The sequence below is a fragment of the Vicia villosa genome, unplaced genomic scaffold (genome assembly GCF_029867415.1).
Source record: "Vicia villosa cultivar HV-30 ecotype Madison, WI unplaced genomic scaffold, Vvil1.0 ctg.000349F_1_1, whole genome shotgun sequence".
Lineage (NCBI taxonomy): Eukaryota > Viridiplantae > Streptophyta > Magnoliopsida > Fabales > Fabaceae > Vicia > Vicia villosa.
Genome location: NW_026705156.1, coordinates 84,546 through 104,885, shown reverse-complemented (window position 1 = coordinate 104,885; position 20,340 = coordinate 84,546). Strand labels below are relative to the sequence as shown.

Genomic DNA, 20,340 nt, shown 5'->3' with positions numbered 1-20,340 from the left:
AAATACATCTCCAAAGTGCATTTTGGAGTTAGAAGTGCTTTTGAAAATGCATCTTCAAATGACATTTTGGAGTTTTTTTGATTTTTTTCCCCTACAAAAATGTACAAAAAAATTCCCTTATGCAAACCCGTAAACCAATCCCCACGAAAAAGAATGGAGTTTCTACGTATCTAAATACCCCAACAAACGAACATCCAAAGCAACAAATAGAACTTAGATTTCATTTTACCTTTCAAACAATATCGGAAACTATGTTGTTCTCGATAAAATCCACCTCTAACACATCATAAATGTCATGCCAACAGCAGACAGAGTTCCAAACACACGTAGTAAATGTTTTTAGGGTTAAATGGCTTTCACCCCCTGCAATAGTAGCGAGATTTGATTTACCCCTTTTAAAAAAAATTGATTTAACCCATGTTTTTATATATTGATTAACTTATTCTCACTCCCAAAAAAAATAAATTTATAAAATCATTCAAATTATCAACAAATTTAATATAACAATCAATTTTAATTTTATTAACTCTCATAATTTACTCAAAATATTGTATATTTAAAGATGGAAATAGTAATTGACAATAACTTATTAAGATTTATTATTTTTATATATTATAATCAACTATTAAATTAGTAACTTTCATACATGAAATCGAAGTTATTAAGAAATTGTTTGTAAAAATAATAGGCAATAAGATCAAATAAGAATCACACCTCTTTTATTATTACAATTATAACAAAACACACGTGCATAACATAATTTAAACTAAACATAACTTAATTTAAAACAAACATAGAGAGGTGCATCTTAATAAACAATTAACATCCCTAGCCACTGCCACCAAACACAGCCTTAAGCCTCTCAATTTCTGAATAATCAAGAAGAGTAGAGTGTGCAATCATAGAACTGTTCAAGTCGTTTGCAAAGAGTAGATGATCAAGAAACTGAAAGCTAGGGTTTGAACTACTATAAGTAGCAAAAGCAACAGCTTCTTCAACTCCATAGTTAACTACAAAATGCACCTGTCCTTTAGGAAAAGCCATAACATCACCAGGCTTAATATCCTTCACATAAGCATGATTAGGTGTTACAAATCCAGCTCTTAATTGACCCTTAACCATGATTAGTAACTCAGATGCATCTGGATGAGTGTGCATTGCAATAGTTCCGTTTGCACCGACCTCAACTCTTGCTGCAGAGATATCAAGTCCATTGAGACCTGGAAAGTTGTTGACGGATGCAACGGTTAACGTAATATTGAAATGGTCTATTGCTTTTCCGGTCACAAAGTTGGAGAATACGAAATCGTCGACTGTTACATCTTTTGATGATTTGCATTGGTAGCCTGAAGGAGTGTATGGAGTGTTTAGGTCTGCTACACAGAAATCAGGATTAGAATTTGCATAAGAGGCATTGGATTGGGAGGTATATAATGAGAAGAGAGCAAAGAAGAAAAGAATAATAAGATTGATCTTCATCTTTGAAAATTTGAGTTTTGGTTATGGAAATGTGATATAGGCTCTTGCTATTTATATAGTGATATATTCTAACCATAGTCATTTTTTTCTTCATTAATTACTTCATTTATAAGAAGAAAAAAAGTAAATTGTGTTCTACAATATTTTCACTAAAAATTATTATTCATATACGTGAGTTTCAATACAATTGTGTCGCACATATTTAATTTACCCATGCAGTCACACGATTACTTAACTTGTTTATTATTATTTTTGTTCCTAAATATAAGATTCCATATAATAAATTACGAGAATTAAGAAAATTTGTTAGAGTAATTAATTATTAGAAAAAAATACTTTTTGTACAACATATTACTTCATTTTTTTTCAATAATTACTTCATTTATGATTAACTATTTGAAAATTTATTTTATTTATTATTTAATAATTTATATATTAATTTTTAACAGAACATAAGTTTATTGAAATGGAAATTATATTTATAATAAAAAATTAGTTTAAAAATGATTTTTAAACAATTTAACTCAATTTTTTATTTGACATGATTTTTTTAATCTAGAACAAATAGATAAAGAAATATCGAAAGTGAATAGTTTTTTTTTTTTTTCACAAAAAAAAATTAATGAACGGATTCTAACTTTATAATAATTTTTTTAAAAATTGGATGTTATTAATTATTAATAATTGGGTTGGATGGATTTTTTTTTTTATCAGCATTTCAATGATAATATTAAGATAAACCATTTAATTCCTCTATTTTTCTTTTTTAAACAAATAATTAAATTTCTATGCTAGCTTGATTCCGGTTTCATGATCTCAAACTTGTTTTTTATTGATAAATGATAACACTTTTTCTACTATTGTTAACACGGTTTCTTTGAGAAGTAAATGAAATTATATTATAAGACAAATAAACGAGATTTATTTAGATGGGGAATCTGCACTATATTGGCTATTATGTAGGTTAGAAGTGTATAAATACAGATTAAGTCCACTTCAACAATAGGAATCATGATAGGAGGATTTGGAGCTTTCTAATAACAAAATAGAAAACCATCTCACAAGCAAAAGCATGGAAATATTCCTTTTGTTTTAGTTATGACCATATTAGAAAAGATTATGACTTTAGTTAGATAACATGTCTTACACTCAACCGGTGTTAATTATTAAGTTTATGTTTATTTTGGAAAAATGTTTTTTGCTTTATTTTAAAAATTGTGCTAAACTTAGTTGTTAATAACAAGATATTAAAATTATGAAATTAATATTTGTCTGCTTTTTTAAAACAATAAAAATGCTAAAATAAAAATTGTTTTCATTATTTTCAAAATGTGTCATTCATAACTAACATTTAATTTATTTTCCTTTCTTTTCAAGAGTTTTATATCTTGTTTTTAACAAATTACAATAAAGATGTACTAGTATTCAATAAGAATGAGCCTTTAGAAATAAAATGAGAGGAGAGAGAAGACAGTGAGGCAACGAGGGTGATGGGGAGGTTGGAAAACAGTCAGTCACAAGAAGGAGAAATCCAAGGCAAAACAAGGCGGAATGGGCGACGCTGGAAAAGATAATGGTGTCATCCGAGATGAAATAATCTCAAATTATTTCTTTACAGAATTTCCAGAAGATTATGGGGCGAAGGAGATATTCGACATATTCAAAGAATATGGCTTGGTCGTGGAAGTGGTGATTCTACCAAGAAGAGACAATCAAGGAAAACATTATGTGTTCGTGAGGTTTAGAAAGATTGGAGATGAAGGAATGTTAGCGGTGAAGTTGGACAACATTTTCATCAAATCTAAGAAGTTCCATGCGAATGTTCCTAAATTTCAACGTGGGGGAGAGTCTAGTGGGAAACATATGAAATATCAGCATAGTACAGAGCATCACCAATATAGAGGGGGAGCCCATAAACAAGACAATGAGTAAAGTAGAGCAGGTAGGTCCAACCATGTAGGTGTTGCTATTAACAAATCCTATGCACAAGCAGTTAGTAGTAGGAAGGGGTCATCGAATTAATCATGGTGTGGGAGTGGCTACTCGTGCTAAAGTTTCATGCGGCGGGGGCAAGGAGCAAAAACCAAAATTTGCTCACTTGTATTTCAATATCGGAAACAAGAAGTCGAGTAGATTCAAGAAATCATTCATAGGGATGGTCAAAAATGTTGGTATGACCTACAATATCCAGAAAGCTTTTAATACTGAAGGTTATTTCAGAGTAAAAGTTACCCCTCTAGGGACGAACCTATGTTTATTAGAGGAAACTGAAGAAGGTGAAATAGAAGCGTTGGTTTCGGAGGCTAAGCACTAGATATGGCATTGGTTCTTGGAGATTCTCCCTCAGTCTCCCGAAGCTATTGATAACGGAAGATTAACATGGTTGTATTGTTATGGAGTGTCATGCTTGGTCTTACTAGTTTTTTGATAACAAGTTCGGTTGGTAAGCTCATATGCTTAGATTATGAGACAAGTAAATAGACTAAGATGGACGTCGCTCGAATACTCGTTACGACCAAGTATTCATTAGTATTGAATGAAACTTTCAATGTGAAGATTAATGATAATGTTTTCAGCATAAAACTAGTCGAAGATATGCATGGGCCTAAGAGAATTATTGTCCCAAACTTCAACAAGGATGTTGGATGCAATGATATCAACTCGGAGGAGAACGATGGCGCGTGGGAATCTAAGAATGGGGAAATGATTCAGGAGAGTTTTCTTTCTACATAACCTGTAAATTCTGCTTTTGAGGAGGCAGTAGCTCCAACTATTGCAGGCGGCGGATTGGAAGATATAGAACTTGTGGAAAAGGGGGATGATAACTTGTGCATGAGGAAAGGGATGCATAAACTATGATTGGTGGAAAAGACAAGTTGGAGTCAACATTAATTGTTGTACCCGACAATAGTAGGAACAATGAGGCGATTAAACTAAAGTCAAACGGTGTGGGCCATGGGGATTTGGTAACTAGAGAAAATTCATTGCTACAAAGCATTCATCCAGTTGTAAACCCATGAGTCTAATGTTAGGACCCAATCTCTTGCTCCCCTACTGGCCCGCTTGTTATGGGCCTAGTTGGCCCATTTTATAGATTTCGGCCCAAAAAGAAGGGAAAACTATTTATGCTAGTTTTGAGACATTAAAGAATAAGTCGGTTCCTTCGTATTTCAATGCTTTGATGCCTTGTAAAGTCAATTTGAGTAATAGTTACATCCCTGCTTCAAACCCTAATCCCAGTGAAAATATGGTGAATTCTGGGGAGCAATCGTCAAGGTACTTGGTGGATCGGTGTTATGTTGTGAATCAACAAACGATTCTGATGTTCAACAAGGGAACTCAAGATTTTGGAACGCAATTGATGGAAATATTCCAACTAAGTTGGAAGTCAATGAAATAATTGGGTATTGAAGGGAAAGAAGACGATGAAGTGTTTGAAGGAATTGCTCCAGATCTTGAATCTAGGGATAAGATGATTGTTGCCCCAGTGGAGGAGATCGATTCTGGGATCCCATGAATATTGTGATATTTAACATTCGTGGGTGTGGTAATTCCTTTAAAAGGGAAGAATTCACCAAATTTTGAAAAAAGAGAAGGCAGAGATTTACTTCATTCAAGAGACAAAGGTGCAACAGATGAACAAAAATAATATAGAAGATTGGAAGAAGCAAGGTGCAGCGACAGATACCAAAGAAGATGATAAATCTCACCTTAGAGCGATGGTAAACAAAATTAGAAAAAACCCTAAAGGACTTTAGCATATGAAATGTGGAGCAAATTAGCATATCTAATAATGAATGACTCATCATTTAGCCCAAAGAACCATAAGAGATAAAAACTTCTTAGGAATTTCTTATTCCACCCTATAGAGTGAAAAACACACAATGGAATTCCAAAAATGCCTCTGCATAAATCGGAAATGCATTTCAAGTATGCACCCTTCAATACAATACAAGTCCAGAAGTCTATCCATCATATTTTAAAGAGAAAACAAAATTGGAGATATATCTCTGGTTGTTCACGAAAATGCATCTCCGGTAAATTAGTGCAAGAAGATTGGAATTTTTGCCACCTCACTATTTACCTGCAATTCGGAAGTGTATATCTGAGAAATTCAAAAGCCACAATGCTTAAAACAGTAACCAGCATGATCATCTCATTTCATAAACCTTCCATAAACTTCTCCAAAAACCCTTTCATTCTCAATCAAATTTTTCACTCCAAAACTTCATTCTTGTGGTTCATCATATCAAAAGGAGTTCAAGAAAGTGGAATTTAAGATAAACTTTATTCATTTCAATCCTCATTGTTCACATTAATCTGGTTTTTCAGTTGAAGAAAGATCGTGTAAATACCGAAGATACATTTACGCGACCACCTGGACGTTGAAGTGTAATGTTTGAATTATGTTAAAAAAATTCTTAATGCATTTCTTATGTTATGTTATCGATGTTTGAATTATGGTATTTTGAGTTTGTGAATTTGGTTTATTTCTAGTCAGTTTTTTCTACTATATGTGTATCAACATACCGAAAATGTAATTTCGAGTACGTCTCAGAAATATATTTTTGATTTTAAAAAATATTTTTGAAATTTCACGTGATGTATAAGAAAATCATAGGGTAGAAAACTTCTTTGTAATCGATACTGGGCATAAGCCCAACATTAGTTTCCTTTAAAAAAAGTTAGAGTTTTGTTTTTAAAAAAAAAAAAGACTTACATGTTTTAGCCCCTTACTTATATGTCCGAATAACTAATAACAATATGGACTAGGATAAAAAAAAAGTACTAAATCAATATGGATATAAAAAAATAAATGAAAATAGAGATTCAGTAAATAGAATTTGAGAAGGAAAAGTCACCATAACTTTTTTTCTCTATCTCCGTGTTAATGTTACATCATTCTCTTTCATCTTAACTATTATTTATTTCATAAAACACTATAAAATATAAAATACAGTAAAGTCACGATAATTTTTCCTTTAAAGGCATTCAATCCCTACCCAAAAATTTGTGATTGAAAATTCTTTTTGACACCTCTAATAAACAAAAACGATAAAAACAAATACTAGTGCTCAAAATCCAACTTCAATAATTTTATCTTGTTATTTTTATTGTATCAAACACTAACTTAACCAGCTCAATTGCATGAGAAAATGGATGATGCACTGACAGTGTAAAAAAGTTTTACACTATCAACCAATCAAGATCATGTTAAACGCCAAATCATACTGTAAATTTAAATTAGTAATATGACATGACAGAATAATATATTTCTATTGGATGACAGTATAAAACTTTTTTACAGTAAACTACCTTTTTAACTCTAATTGTATAGGTATGGTGTTCAAATCAAACTCTAAATACGTAGCAATGTCATAAAAAAATAATTGAGAGAAAATTTTACAGTCTATTGTAATTCTTCTTTACTCGAAAAAATAATTTGTCTAGTTACATGCAAAAAATATCTAATTTATAAATAAAAAAAATTAACCCTATCCTAATCCTAAAGAAATGAACATTTAACATTTCTAATTAAATGTGACTATATCGTAGTCGAGGTTTTATATGATTCTCAAATATACATAAAAGACTATACTTCTACAACCTAACCATTACTATCACTTTAAAATATGAGCAAAAATCTACTATATTTCATAATTACCATGTAGTTGTTGTTGAGAATCAAGTGTGAGTGTGGTTAATAGTCCCATATTGGAAATGTGTGTGGTGACTTGAGCATATATAAGTGGGAGAACCCACTCACCTATCACCTTAAGGTTTTAGGTGGAGAAGTGGTGTCTCTCCCACAAAGATGTGTTGCTCAAAGGAATGTCCCGGAATAAACAATGCTCCCGACTCGATCCTCCCCCGATGTTGCGCTAACAATGGTATCATGAGCCTTTGGTTCGAGAAAAAAGGGACCGGCTAAAACTTGTAGTTGAAAGTAAACGGATACATGTAGTTGAAGAGAATCAACGGATACATGTAGTTGAAGTCAACGGATACAAGTGTATGTGGAAGAGAGAGCTTCCACATGAGGGGGAGCATTGTGTAAGACTCACACTTGAGGGGGAGTGTTGAGAATCAAGTGTGAGTGTGGTTAATAGTCCCACATTGGAAATGTGTGTGGTGACTTGAGCATATATAAGTGGGAGAACCCACTCACCTATCACCTTAAGGTTTTAGGTGGAGAAGTGGTGTCTCTCCCACAAAGATGTGTTGCTCAAAGGAATGTCCCGGAATAAACAATGCTCCCGACTCGATCCTCCCCCGATGTTGCGCTAACAGTTGTTATCCTGAAAATTCCTTGCAATAAGGAGGAACGTGTATTCCCAGGTTGATAGCCTTAAGGGTAAAGGGAAGATTCTTACAAATAAAGGCGTCTCAGGCGATTAAGACTTGTGTGGAAAATGTACATTAAAAAGTCAAAGTAAAGATGCGTCGAAGGAGTACATAGGTCGAATCAACCATGATATGGATTAGAGGTAATGGTCGAAGGAAGTCTTTTCAACCACAGAGGCTTCCCATATTTGGCAAAAATTATCATGTTTATGTCTTTGACAAAGGCAAGCATCGAGGCCAGGAGCGGTTAATTCGTAAAGAGCCAAAGGCGGGAAGTTTCAAATTTCAAAGTCACAGACAGTTACTTCGAGAGGTCGTGCATTGTAGGCGCCAAATATGTGGAAAGATCTCGTGAAGCGGTTGTTTTTAGTCTCAGCTTCAGCCGTAGATTGCCTTAGGCAGTTATCTTTGTAAATTATTATAAATAAGTCATTTTATGTAGAATTAAGTGTGTTCGCTGGTATATTCAAACTGCTTGCCAAAACTCTGCCCAATTTCCGACTTCAGAAAAAAAGAGTGAATAAGCATTTGACGTACGTGAATCACCACTTTTATTTCAATGCAAAACTTTTATGTTTCAGTTATTTACTTTAAAGTTTTTACATGTATTTTATTCATTGATCAGCATTCATTCTACATTTTCGTGTACGTTGACACTCTTCTGATTATGAGTCTCGAGTTCACAAAAGAGTCACTCGAGCCTTGCTTCGTGTAGAACAAACCTGAATTCACGACCTTATGTCGGTCACGAGTCACCATAGTAGGTCAAGATCAGTGAATACTCAGATTTGTTAAGTTATTATGTTTAGGTCTGTTTTCGTCGGTCACGAGTCACCTGCCGGTCGAACCTAATTCATTATGTGGAAAGTCGTTGTACTTGTTCTTCTGGTCTTAGAAAACCGTTTCTTGGGCTAGCGTCATCGACAGAACTGGTACAATATCAAAACCTTAGCACTTGTCTCAAATTCAACTGGTCGATCTTGCAAGTAACTTTTAGTTTTAAGACTTTGGGAGGATTAACGGTTGTTTACCAATTCCCACAGTAAACAGTAGTCTAGAATTGAGTACATATAAATTTCAAGTTTCTCAATATATATATATATATATATATATATATATATATATATATATATATATATATATATATATATATATATATATATATATATATATATATATATATATTGGAATATTCCGTTAAAAAATATAATAAATATAGTATAATGATATTGTATGGAAAAGAAGATACAAACAAATGGAATAATGATTAGATTTAGATGTGGTCGAATAGATGATTGTGTAAAAATTTTATAAAACAAAAAAGAATTTCCTTTATTTTCCCTTTATATCCTAAATCTAAATCACTCATCCCTGGTTTCCATCTTCAAAATATTATACATTCGAATATTATATCCTTAAATTGACATTGACATTTTAATTTGTTATTATATCATTAAATTGACATCGACATTTTAAATTGTTTATTTTGGGATAAGACTTGAACAGAACCTTCAACAAAATTTATAATAATATTAAAGAGAATAGTTATAGTACTAGGTTTGTCAAAAATGTATACTACTTCAACATATATTTATTTTTATAATTTTTGATATCGTAAGAGAAAAAAATTAAAATTTTCAATGATAAATTAAATAAATACAATTATTTTGTAAGCTGACCAAAGGCTAAGTCAGTCAATTAACATATTTTGGCTCAATTTTTCAAAGTCCAATTTTTACCGGATATCTAGTCAAATTACTAGTATTTCATCATTTTTATGAATTAAAAGAAATAAAAATGAGGTTGAAAGAAAGAAAACAAGTGGCATGGTGTTAGTTTTATAATGAGGTGGGAATCTCTCTAAATTGCATTGATCCAAACTTGCAAGCAAGGTATTTCTTGAAGCATCAAAATCAGAGTTACTTAAAGAGCAAACTAATTCCTAATCACAAAAATTACTGCCCCTTCATCACGTTTTCTTCTATGAATTCAATGATCCCACACAACCACCAATTCCAAAACCTACCACTTTTTTCCCTTCCACACCTTAACTTGTATATTTTTCTATAAAGCCTACAATTTCACCATTTATCATAAAAGGATTGGATATTTAATGGGTGGCAAACAAAAGAAGATTAGTGAAAGAGCTAGTAATCAGGTTATGGGTTTCAAAGTTTCTCAGAAGCCTGTTGTAGGGTTTGACCTTATGCAGAACTGTGATCTTCCTCCACCTTCCAAGGTTTTTCTAGGTTCAGATAAAACTGTCATATTATCCATGAATAGGGTCTGTAACATTTCTGGCAGAGAAAAAGTGCAAGATAGTAAACAGCATGGTGATTACTTGCTCGAAAATGGTGATGAAGAAAAGGATAAAAGAGAGCTTCTTAAGGCGCTGAAAGCGTCTCAAACACGAGCTAGAGAGGCAGAAAAGATGGCTGCTATTCTAAACAAAGAAAAGGATGGTCTCTCTGTTGCTCTGTTGGAAGAGGCCATGCAGTTGTTTGCATATCGCCAAAGGGTGAGATTGCTTGAGCTTCAAGTTTTGAACCTCCAGCAAAATCCAGCAATGTTGATGCCTGCAGAGGGGGCTGTAGGGTTACCTGATGAAGAAACAACTAGTGTCAAATGGGTTCTGGCTTTGATATTTTCATTGGGAATTGGGGTTGCCACTGCCCTTGCTTGGTGTTACACTAGTCCTGCTGCTATTACAGATGTGTAGTTGATACATGAAAAAGACAATCTGCATATACAAATTTTTGTTTCATTATCTGTTTTTGTTTATTAACTGTAACATAATTTGAAGTGTTGTAATAAACTTAATTTGATATGATACTATATATGAAAAGTCGAAAAAGACCCAGATGATGCAACTTATATTAAATAAGTCTCGTGTACAAGATGGTACAGAGTAGAGTACAGAACTGCTATTATATATACATTAGTTCACATCTTTGCATTTTCCAACCCCTATGCACATAATATTATTTACCACTATACTAAACTCACAATCACCACACAAATAGCAATTTATATGATGGCCTTGTGTATAGTTCTCAAATGATCATAACATTCATCACTTTCTGAAAAGATTTCCAAGCAAACCCAGCAGACATGTTTTCCGCACTTGCATTCAATGTGATTGCACCCATCTATCTTTTCAATTATTTGCCCACAAGCAAAGCAGCTTTTGACTTCTTCCTTCCCTTTACACCACTCCTTCAGAGATAAGTTCGGGTCATCTTTCAACTCTCGGTATGCCTCGCATGAGTAGAATGGATGATACTCTATGTGGCATTTAGTACAAGTCTCCACATAACATGCCCCACAACTAAATGGCTCACTACGTTCGCCGGGATCTGCAACTCGATAAATTGAGGGGCAGTCGGGAGACGGACAAAACCTATAAGTTCCTGAACTCGATGTTACAAAAGCTCCCAAAGAAGCCCTGAAAAGGTCATCCAACTTGTCATTTGACAGGAGAGTTCTGAAATCCGTAAGCAGAATAGGATCTCCACAGCCCGTGTGAGCACAACATATTGGGAAACTGCCTTGGTTTTTTATAGCAGATTCACACTGCTCAACCAGACACAACCGGCAGAACAAATGACGACAGCCTTCAAGTTGATATCCATCCTCAACCTCACACAAGCAAATTGGGCAACTAGGTCCTGCATCGAGTCTCTCAACTGAATGAAGGCTTGAGCGCGCAATCTCCAAAGTTATTTCCTCTACTCTTGGTTTCAACTCCTTGTTACCATGAAGAAAAATTGCCTGTTGGCGTGTGTTAAGTTTGAGATCAGCCCCAGGTACCTTCTCTTTTAGTCCATGAAGATCTGGTCCAAAATTCTTAACCACTTGTTTCATTAAGTCAGGAGGTAGGTCCCTCCCTCTCAGAGGGATTACTAACTGCTTTTCTTCATGGAGGGAGAGTAGAGATTGAATTAACTTCTGCTGAGCCAAAGCAATTGTTTCTGGCGAGCCAAAAATTCTTAAATTCAGGTTCTGCCTGTCAAAAACAATGTATGTTTTTGTCTCTTGTTGTATGGAGCATTTAAGACTAATGCCATCTCTGGATAACATGAGCTGTAGAGCTGCGGGGGTAAGGCTGCCATGGTCAATGATTTTCCCTCTCGACAGTTCTTCCAGAGGTCTCCTAACTTCTGCCACTGTCATGGTGGCATTGGCTGTTATCTTCAGCCGGTGGGAACCATTAGCAGTTCTGTTTAGGTTCCACTCAAGACCTAACCAAAAGACCATTGATTGTCAGCAGTCAAATCTTAAGATTGTTTTTAAGAAAATGCAATTAAACTTGTCTCACAATCACAATATAAATAAGCTTCCAGTTTGTAAAATTCAACTTCACAAATATATAACAAAAATAGCTATATAGTGCCTATGAAATATTAGCTTGACCCACTGACCATGTTAAGACCCCTCAAGAGTAGTCAATTTTACAATCGTGCAACAAAAATATTTATCAGCTTTAAATGGGTGATATCAAATGATAGCCCACTCGTTTATGTGACAGTTAAAATATAGCCCACTCATTTATGTGCCAGTTGAAATATAGCAAATCTTTTTTATAAACGCAGAATAAATTTTAAGTAAACCAGAGAAGCTATAAAAAGAAGCAATTGTGGGAGGAAAAAAATGTGCAATAGATGACGTGACAGAAGCTAACAACCAAAATAAGGGGGGTTTATTTTTGACAGAAATTCCATTTTATAAGAAATTCCAAAATGAAAGTAACTATGCACACTACCTTAAATTGTGTCCATCTTAAACAAATGAATTCTTACATCCAAATCCATACGTATAAAACATCACCTTCTAAGAAACAAGTAAAAAAAGGGGACCAACAACAACAAAAAAACACTACTACTCGCTTCTTTCATTTTTCTAACCTGTTTATTTTGAGAGGGAAGGGGTGCAAAAACATACTGCTGAATCTTAACTGGATAGAAGTTATTATTTTCATAAAATAAACAGCACAAATGAACAATAGAGACATGGGGAACATTAAGTTGCAACCAAGTAAATTAAAGGGTCGGCTTTTGAAAAAACATCAACAGAAAAGTGACAAGCATCTATAAAAGAAAATGAGCATAATGATGGCATACCATTTAAATTGTTGAAACTTGCAAGAATTTTTTCCAGTTGTTCCGCAATCACATGATACACTGGTGCAGGAAATATCAAGGAGCTATGAAACAACTGCTCACACTTTATCTTTTGCCATGACAGACATCCAGGCAATACCTTTCCTTCAATTTTTTCCAAAGCTTTAGCTGCTTCTAAATGTAATCTTCCATCAAAATTAATTAAAGCTCTCATGAAAGAATCCTTTGGCTCAGGTGAAAATACCTGAACACGGAAAGAACTAATATGAGGGTCTACTTTGGGCATTAAGGGGGAAATTAGTTTAAAGAGTGCCTCTTCGCAGGCACTGCATGGTGGATTTCCAACAGCCTCTCCCCTCACCACGAAAAAGTCCAGAATCCTTCTAGTTGTAGCAGTTCTTAGTGCATCCAAAATTTCAGTTTCTGGAAGCTCTCTGTCAAGCCCAGTTATCATAATACCGTCCCTAGACTTATTACTAGGTGCACAACGAACATACCTCCCTCCAATTGCAAGGTTATAAAAATCTCTCAACATGAAACTGACATCATTTTTATCACATATAACTATGCCAAATCCTCTGCTAAGTCTACGAGGCCAAAAAATTTTTGCTTTAACTTCAGGAACTGAAAATGTTTTATCCCCTCCCATAGCTGATTGTGAAGGAAGTATTTTCAAGTTCGAGCCACAAAACTCTTCTCCATCCAGCTCAACAGCTTTTTTGGCAGCATCAGGGGACAAAAATGTTATCTTGCCCCATTTTTCTCTATCTGAATGATCCTTCCCCATTCCTGGGAACTTGTACACAGCACATATAGAACCTGAGGTATTCTTCTCAAAAAACATCAGGAGCTCCTTGTCATCAATTGCATTTATGTTTGAGTGATACACATCAACACTCAAGGAACGCTTCTCGAGTTCCAGATGTTTTATCTCAGCACCAGACCCAAACAAAGCCATAGGTGATGAGGAACCAGACCCGTGATACAAACATTTTTCCATACATTCGGTGCGTAATCTCTTTTTCTCGTATTCTAAAACATCACTCACCAACATAGTAGCTGTATTCATATCGTGTGAAGCAGTGTATAACTGGATAATATTCTCGTCAACATTCACTTCAACAAAGATTCTTTCATCCAAACAAGCTTTCCTAATGCGTGAAACAACACCAAGCAAATTACTGTTGAATTTCCCACAAAATCTTTTTAGAAGAGTAGTGCCAAAACCAGTCAATGTCTTAGTTTGCAACTTCCGATCTTCCATCTTGGATACATCAAACGAGGGAGGAGGTTGAAGGCTGTATAATGATTCAAAGTCAACAGCACTAACACAGACCAGATATTCATTAGACACTGAAAGAAGGTCACCGAAAACCACCCAACTAGGCTTCTGAGCAAATACGAGCAAGGAAGAAGATGGATGCAGTTGAACATGTTGTCCAGTTTGCGCTACTTCATAACCAAGTTGATTGCGTCCAGAAAACATAGCTACATTATCAGAAAGTGAGGCCAGTATAACCTTTTTTATATTCTTATGATGAACAGAAGGTGTATGAGGATCCCAACGCCAGTAACTTGGAACAACAAAGCCATGTTCACGCTCTAGGAAAGATTCATACTCCAAAACTGTGTCTTGGCATCTCCTCATACATTTAGCATTGATGCTGTTTTCCCAACACCATTTATTCCTCCTCTCTCGAGGCAGAGCCTCCCATTCTTTGTACACAGAGAGAAGAGTAAAAAGGTCACCGTCAGAATGGCAAAACTGCACTTTGAGACAATCAGATCTTTGCTTATCATCTTCATTACCAAATCTGCAGAAAATAGTACTTGCATTGGGCATCATGGCAGCAAGGACAACACCTTCTCTGCCCAGAGCAAGTTGGAAACAGCCAAGAATAAGCTTACCATGCCTAGGTTCAATCCCCATTCTTGCCAAGTACTTACCTTCATATGTTAGCTCATGAACATTATTGTTCAGTTTAATGAATCCTAATTGAATTAGATTCCTGACCGCCATCTCAATAGAACTAGGGCTTGGAGCATCCACAAAATCGAAATCCTGCACATTCTTCACCCCTAAAGCAAGGATCTTCAAAACTGCTACACCAAGATGAACTCTCCGAATCTCAGGTTCTTGATTTAGTTTCATAGAATGATAATCAGCTTCTGAGTACATCCTATAGCACCTGCCAGGCTCAGTCCTCCCAGCACGACCAGCCCTTTGATTAGCTGAGCTCTGGCTGATCAAGCAAACCTTAAGTACATTCATTCCAGTGCAAGGATCAAATCGGCAATCTTTAACCAACCCGGAATCTATCACATACTTAACACCAGGAATTGTAATCGATGTCTCTGCAAGATTCGTTGAAAAAATCACTTTTCTTTTTCCAGGATAGTTCTGGAAAACATGAAATTGCTCTTCGGATGAAAGTTTTCCATGCAAAGGTAGAGCAACAGCAGATAGGACTTTAAACTTTTCGCAGGCCCATTCTACTTCTACTTGTGAAGTCAGAAAAGCAAGAATAGTTCCTTGCTTCTCTGTCTTGTGAATCTCTGTTGCCATTTTGACAACATCAAAAACATAGGATGCCACAGTGGCGGAGCCAGAATTGTCTACATAATCAGAAGCAACATATCTCATCTCAACCGGGAAGTTTCTCCCGTGTACATGAAAAACTCCACAGTTATAGAAATAATCCGATAGCTGTTTTGCATCAGCCGTGGCAGACATAATGATAAGGCGCAAGTCAACCCTCTTACAAAGTAAATTTTTTATCAGTGCCAGAAGTAGATCCGTATTTAAGCTCCTTTCATGAGCCTCGTCAACTACAATGCACGATACCCCAGACAAATTTCGATCAGTCATGTACTGCTGCAATAAACAATGATCCGTCATGAATGATATCCTGGAATCAAACTTCTCGCTGGATGAAAATGTAGAAACACACTGTATTGAATTTTCTTCATAACATCCCCTACTTTCCTCCTGCACCCTTTGAGCCAATGACTTGGCTGCAATCTTGCGAGGCTGGGTGCACACAATTGACTCATCAGCCCCAATGCCAGAATCTGCTAGAAACTGCACTATTTGAGTACTCTTCCCAGAACCAGTCTCTCCGATCAACACAGTTATCTGCACAAAACCTACTAATAAGAACAACCACAAAAATTTAAATAGCAACATAACTAATACTCCATTCAGTCCTTAATATAAGAAATAGTTTGCTTTTAAAATTCATTGAAAAACCAATCTATAGTTTATAATGAATGAATCTAAAAAACAAACTTTTTCTTAAAATAAGGACCAGAGGGAGTAGTTTGCACGGGCAAATCAAACGTTTTTATTGTTGCACAACCAACAAATACAAATGCGTATATCTTTTCCCATGATCACATCAACAGATTACAACAAAACAAAAAAAAAACATTATTTTCAAGCATATGTATGAAGATACCTGTTGATGATGTATTTGCTGAAGAATTTCCTGCCTATAAGCATAAATGGGCAATCCTTCTTCAAGTCTTCGCCGTTCCCGGACAATGAAACTGTGAATCTTCTTCCAATCAAAACTCCCATCAAACCTAAACACAGGAATAAAATCTTCACCACTCTCCACGTCATTACTCTCTTCCAAGTGCTGCAAAATACACTCCATCGCAAACTCAAACTCCTTCAACCTCCTCTCAACCAAACTCTTCTCCTCCTCAAGCCCTTTCTTTTTCTCAACATGCTGCTGCTGCACTCTAACAGGAAAAGGCTTCCCCAACAACCCCTTAACACGACCAATCTCCTTCGACAAACCATCCCACTCCTCCACCCACTTCTTCACTTCCTTCCCCGCCATCAACTCATTCACATGCCTCACAAAAAGGCTCCTCAGCCTACCTTCAAGCTCATCCCTATCAGAAGGCACCATAACATTCGAAATCAACTCCGGCGTAAAATCATGCCCTCCAACAAGCCGCGATTCCCAGAACCAAACAACAGCTTCACGCGCATCCGTCCACTGAATAAAATTCAGCGACGCAGCAACACCATCACAGGGGTAAAAACAATAATTATCCGGACTCGGCTTACATTTCCCTATCAAACACTCAACATCGTCGCGGTGGAGAGCGCCACGGCCAAGGTGGAGGAGCTTAAGAATGAAATTGGGCTCACGGTGAGGGGGATTCCGCTCTGGAGGACGGTCAACACGGTGGTTGGTGAAAAATCCAGGTTTCCGGTAACGGTAATCAGGACACGGTGGTAGACGGTTGAAATTGGGGTTTTGACTGGACGGAATAGTCTTCTTCATGGTGAAGCAATTAGAAAGAGAATAGCAAAACCCTAATTTTGAAGTGAAAAAGTAGAGAAATGTGTTGATTGTGATTAGGGGTTTGATAGTATTTAATATTAATGTGTGCGCTTCGTTTCTGTTTCTTGGTTACTACTCCTTTCCACTGGGTAGTGTAGTGTGACCGTAGGATTACTTTCTTTCCTTTTCAAATTTCTTTTAAATGCGCAGATTTCAAAAATTGGATTATCTCGTATATTATTTATTAGGTTAGAATATTAATAATTACTAATATTAACCATATTTTTTATTAATATATTTATATATTAAGTTTACTTTTTAAAAAGATATACCTTATTTATTTTATATGAATTCACTGAACATTTATTATTTGTTGCCTATTGTTAATAAAAATACTTAAACCAAAATTAGAACGAAATTAATAATTACTAATATTAACCTTATTTTTTATTAATGTACTTATATATTAATTTTACTTTTTTTAAAAGATATATTTTATTTATTTTAATATGAATTCACTGAACATTTATCATTTATTGGCTATTGTTAATAAAAATACTTAAACCAAAATTATAATGAAATTAATAATTACTAACATTAACGAAATTTTTTATTAATATCCTTATATATTAATTTTACTTTTTAAAAAATATATATTTTATTTATTTTTATATGAATTCATGGAATATTTATTATTTATTGCCTATTGTTAAAAAAAATACTTAAACTAAAATTATAACGAAATCCTACCATTAAACTTTTGCCGTGTTTACGCGATAAAAATATTATAAATCAGTTGATCTTTATTGATTGAAAAAATTAAATTATTTTTTTAAAATAATTAATTTTAAATTAGAATCGTCCAATCAGATGCTTTAATACAAAATTATTTGAAATCTGAGTTTAAAATACATGAGTTTATAATTGTACTATTTATATTTCTTTCTAAAAAAACTTTAACAAAAACTAAAAAATACTATTTCAAAATCAATTAGTATAAGTCAAAAGTTACATGAACTAGTCCGATTCAAATATTAGGAAAAAAAATTGAGTATTTTAGGTGCATTTAATGTTATTATTACAAAAATATTATTACAATGATTTTTTTTGAAGTTACTAGAAGGCGGACATTAAAAGTAGGGGTAGGCTGATAAATGTATTAATTATTCCTGTATATAAAACTAATATAATTATATTAAATATTAAAATAAATAAAACTATCTCTTCAAACAAAAAATAAAATTTTAGATAAATTAGTAAATTCAGCCAAAAAATTAAAATATCTGAATAGGATAGTAGGATTTTAATTTTTTTTTAAGTAAATTAACTAAAGTTAGGCTCGACTTAGTCTATTTTTACATCTTAATTACAAATATTATCATCAATCAAATGAGTTTAATTTTAATTTTGTAAAAATAATCACTACATTTATTTTAAACAAAATATTTTCTTACAAAAATGTTTATTTTTGTAACTATAGTCTTTTTATTTATATTATATATATTTTATTTATTAATATGCATATATAAATAATTGTATTTATAATACCTATTTCATGCTTATAATATGGATAATTTTGTTATTTTATAGAGAGAAAAAAAAGTATGAATTTATATTTTAAATAGGCAAATCCGAACAAGTCCATAAAGACACATAAAATATTAGTTGTAATTTTATGTTATTAATTTATTTGAATTCTATAATTATCTTAATCTTAATTTTTGTTGGTCCTCCCAAAAAAAAATTGGTTAGGGTTTTTTTTTTAAATTGATTATACTTCGATGCGATCAAAATCTTTTTAATTTACTCTATTTGTTCTTTTATGTGGTTGATTTTGTGCTTATTCATCTTGATTCGTCTTCATCTTATAAGTTTATTGTTAAATTATGTCTTTAATTTGTTAACTTCATGTTTATTCTACTAGATCTAGTAAGATTATAATCATTTTTTATAGCTTTTATTTTTTATTTTTTTTATTACAAAGAGGATCAAAGGTCCAGAAAAATAATGAACTATACCACACCCACCAAGCCAGAAGAATGGAAAGAAAAAAGTTAGGCATGGAAGTGGATACATAACCAGATTAAAGATTAGTAAATTCACACCTTTGAAATAATTTTCTGAAACTTTAGGGGTCTCGCAAGTCACCCTCATAAAATTGGCTTTTAAAAGGGTTATTTTTAATAATAGACTTGATTTCCTATTTGTGTTGAGCCTTGGATGTGCTATGATAACTTCCCTCAAACCTGGTTACTTAGATTGGGCCTTAAGTTGATCTCCCTTAACTGCAGACCTAACAACCTTCCTAATTTATGGTGCTTTTGCAAATGTCCCTTAACTCCAAAAATCCTTTATGTGGAGATCGGTACATAGCATTTACCACCATAGTAGAGAATAATTTCATTTGGTTGGTAGCCATATATGCTTCAACCAACAACATAAGAGGAAGATATTTGTGGGTAGATTTAAATAATATCCTCATTACACACAAATTTCATTGGTGCCTCATAGGAGACTACAATGTGATCTTCAGAGCCCATGAGCATAAAGGATCCTTAAATCCTGCTAAGCCTCTTAAGAAAGAATTTTTATACTGTTCAAACTCAAATGAGTTTTTTCATTTGCCAACAATGGGAGCATTTTACACTTAGTATAATGGTAGAATTTGTATAGTTCACACCCTCAAAAGACTAGATAGGGCCATTGGCAACATCGGCAAGCTAGCTTCTTGCACAAAAACTTCTTGCATCACCTTTCCTAAAGTAAGGTCAGACTACCACCATATAAGGATGGACTTCAACTTTTCCACAGATACGTATCCCCTACTTCAAATTCTTACAAATGTAGAACATGCATCCAATTTGCTTGGAAGTGATTAAAAGTAGTTGGAATGTCAAGATTCATGGTTGTCCTATGTTTATCCTATCTGATAAACTTAAAATCCTAAAGGGTAATCTTAAAAGCAGAAATCATAACATTTTTGGAAATGTGTATTCAATGGTCAAAGAAGTTGAATACAAGTTGAACCAGGTTCAGATAAAGATCCAGGATGAAATCCATTCCAAAGAGCTGAGAACTCTAGAAAAAGGTTGCAC

General features: G+C 34.0%; 3 protein-coding genes across 3 annotated transcripts; 1 reads left to right on the top strand and 2 right to left on the bottom strand.

The window, feature by feature from the left end:
• Positions 1-702: 702 nt before the first annotated feature.
• Positions 703-1,512, bottom strand: LOC131627094 (germin-like protein). Its single transcript, XM_058897921.1, has one exon. It carries the CDS (start codon positions 1,477-1,479, stop codon positions 829-831), a length of 651 nt encoding a protein of 216 aa, XP_058753904.1. The 5' UTR covers positions 1,480-1,512; the 3' UTR covers positions 703-828.
• An 8,190-nt stretch (positions 1,513-9,702) lies between these two features.
• On the top strand, positions 9,703-10,689 carry LOC131627122 (uncharacterized). Its single transcript, XM_058897948.1, has one exon. The coding sequence runs from the start codon at positions 9,938-9,940 to the stop codon at positions 10,541-10,543; it is 606 nt and encodes a 201-aa protein (XP_058753931.1). The 5' UTR covers positions 9,703-9,937; the 3' UTR covers positions 10,544-10,689.
• A 162-nt stretch (positions 10,690-10,851) lies between these two features.
• On the bottom strand, positions 10,852-17,416 carry LOC131627121 (ATP-dependent RNA helicase DEAH12, chloroplastic-like). Its single transcript, XM_058897947.1, has 3 exons — positions 16,403-17,416; positions 12,945-16,080; positions 10,852-12,065 (listed from the first exon to the last, which is right to left on the bottom strand). The coding sequence occupies exons 1-3, from the start codon at positions 17,243-17,245 to the stop codon at positions 10,852-10,854; spliced, it is 5,193 nt and encodes a 1,730-aa protein (XP_058753930.1). The 5' UTR covers positions 17,246-17,416.
• Positions 17,417-20,340: the final 2,924 nt, after the last annotated feature.

What these genes read in the sequence shown, in the direction of transcription:
- LOC131627094 (XM_058897921.1), bottom strand. Translation starts at nt 1,479, where the DNA reads ATGAAGATCAATCTTATTATTCTTTTCTTCTTTGCTCTCTTCTCATTA.
- LOC131627122 (XM_058897948.1), top strand. Translation starts at nt 9,938, where the DNA reads ATGGGTGGCAAACAAAAGAAGATTAGTGAAAGAGCTAGTAATCAGGTT.
- LOC131627121 (XM_058897947.1), bottom strand. Translation starts at nt 17,245, where the DNA reads ATGAAGAAGACTATTCCGTCCAGTCAAAACCCCAATTTCAACCGTCTA. An exon ending in AGCAAATACATCATCAACAG is followed by an intron (nt 16,081 to 16,402) that starts GTATCTTCATAC and finishes GGTTTTGTGCAG; the next exon opens with ATAACTGTGTTGATCGGAGA. An exon ending in AAGTTTCAACAATTTAAATG is followed by an intron (nt 12,066 to 12,944) that starts GTATGCCATCAT and finishes TCTTTTGGTTAG; the next exon opens with GTCTTGAGTGGAACCTAAAC.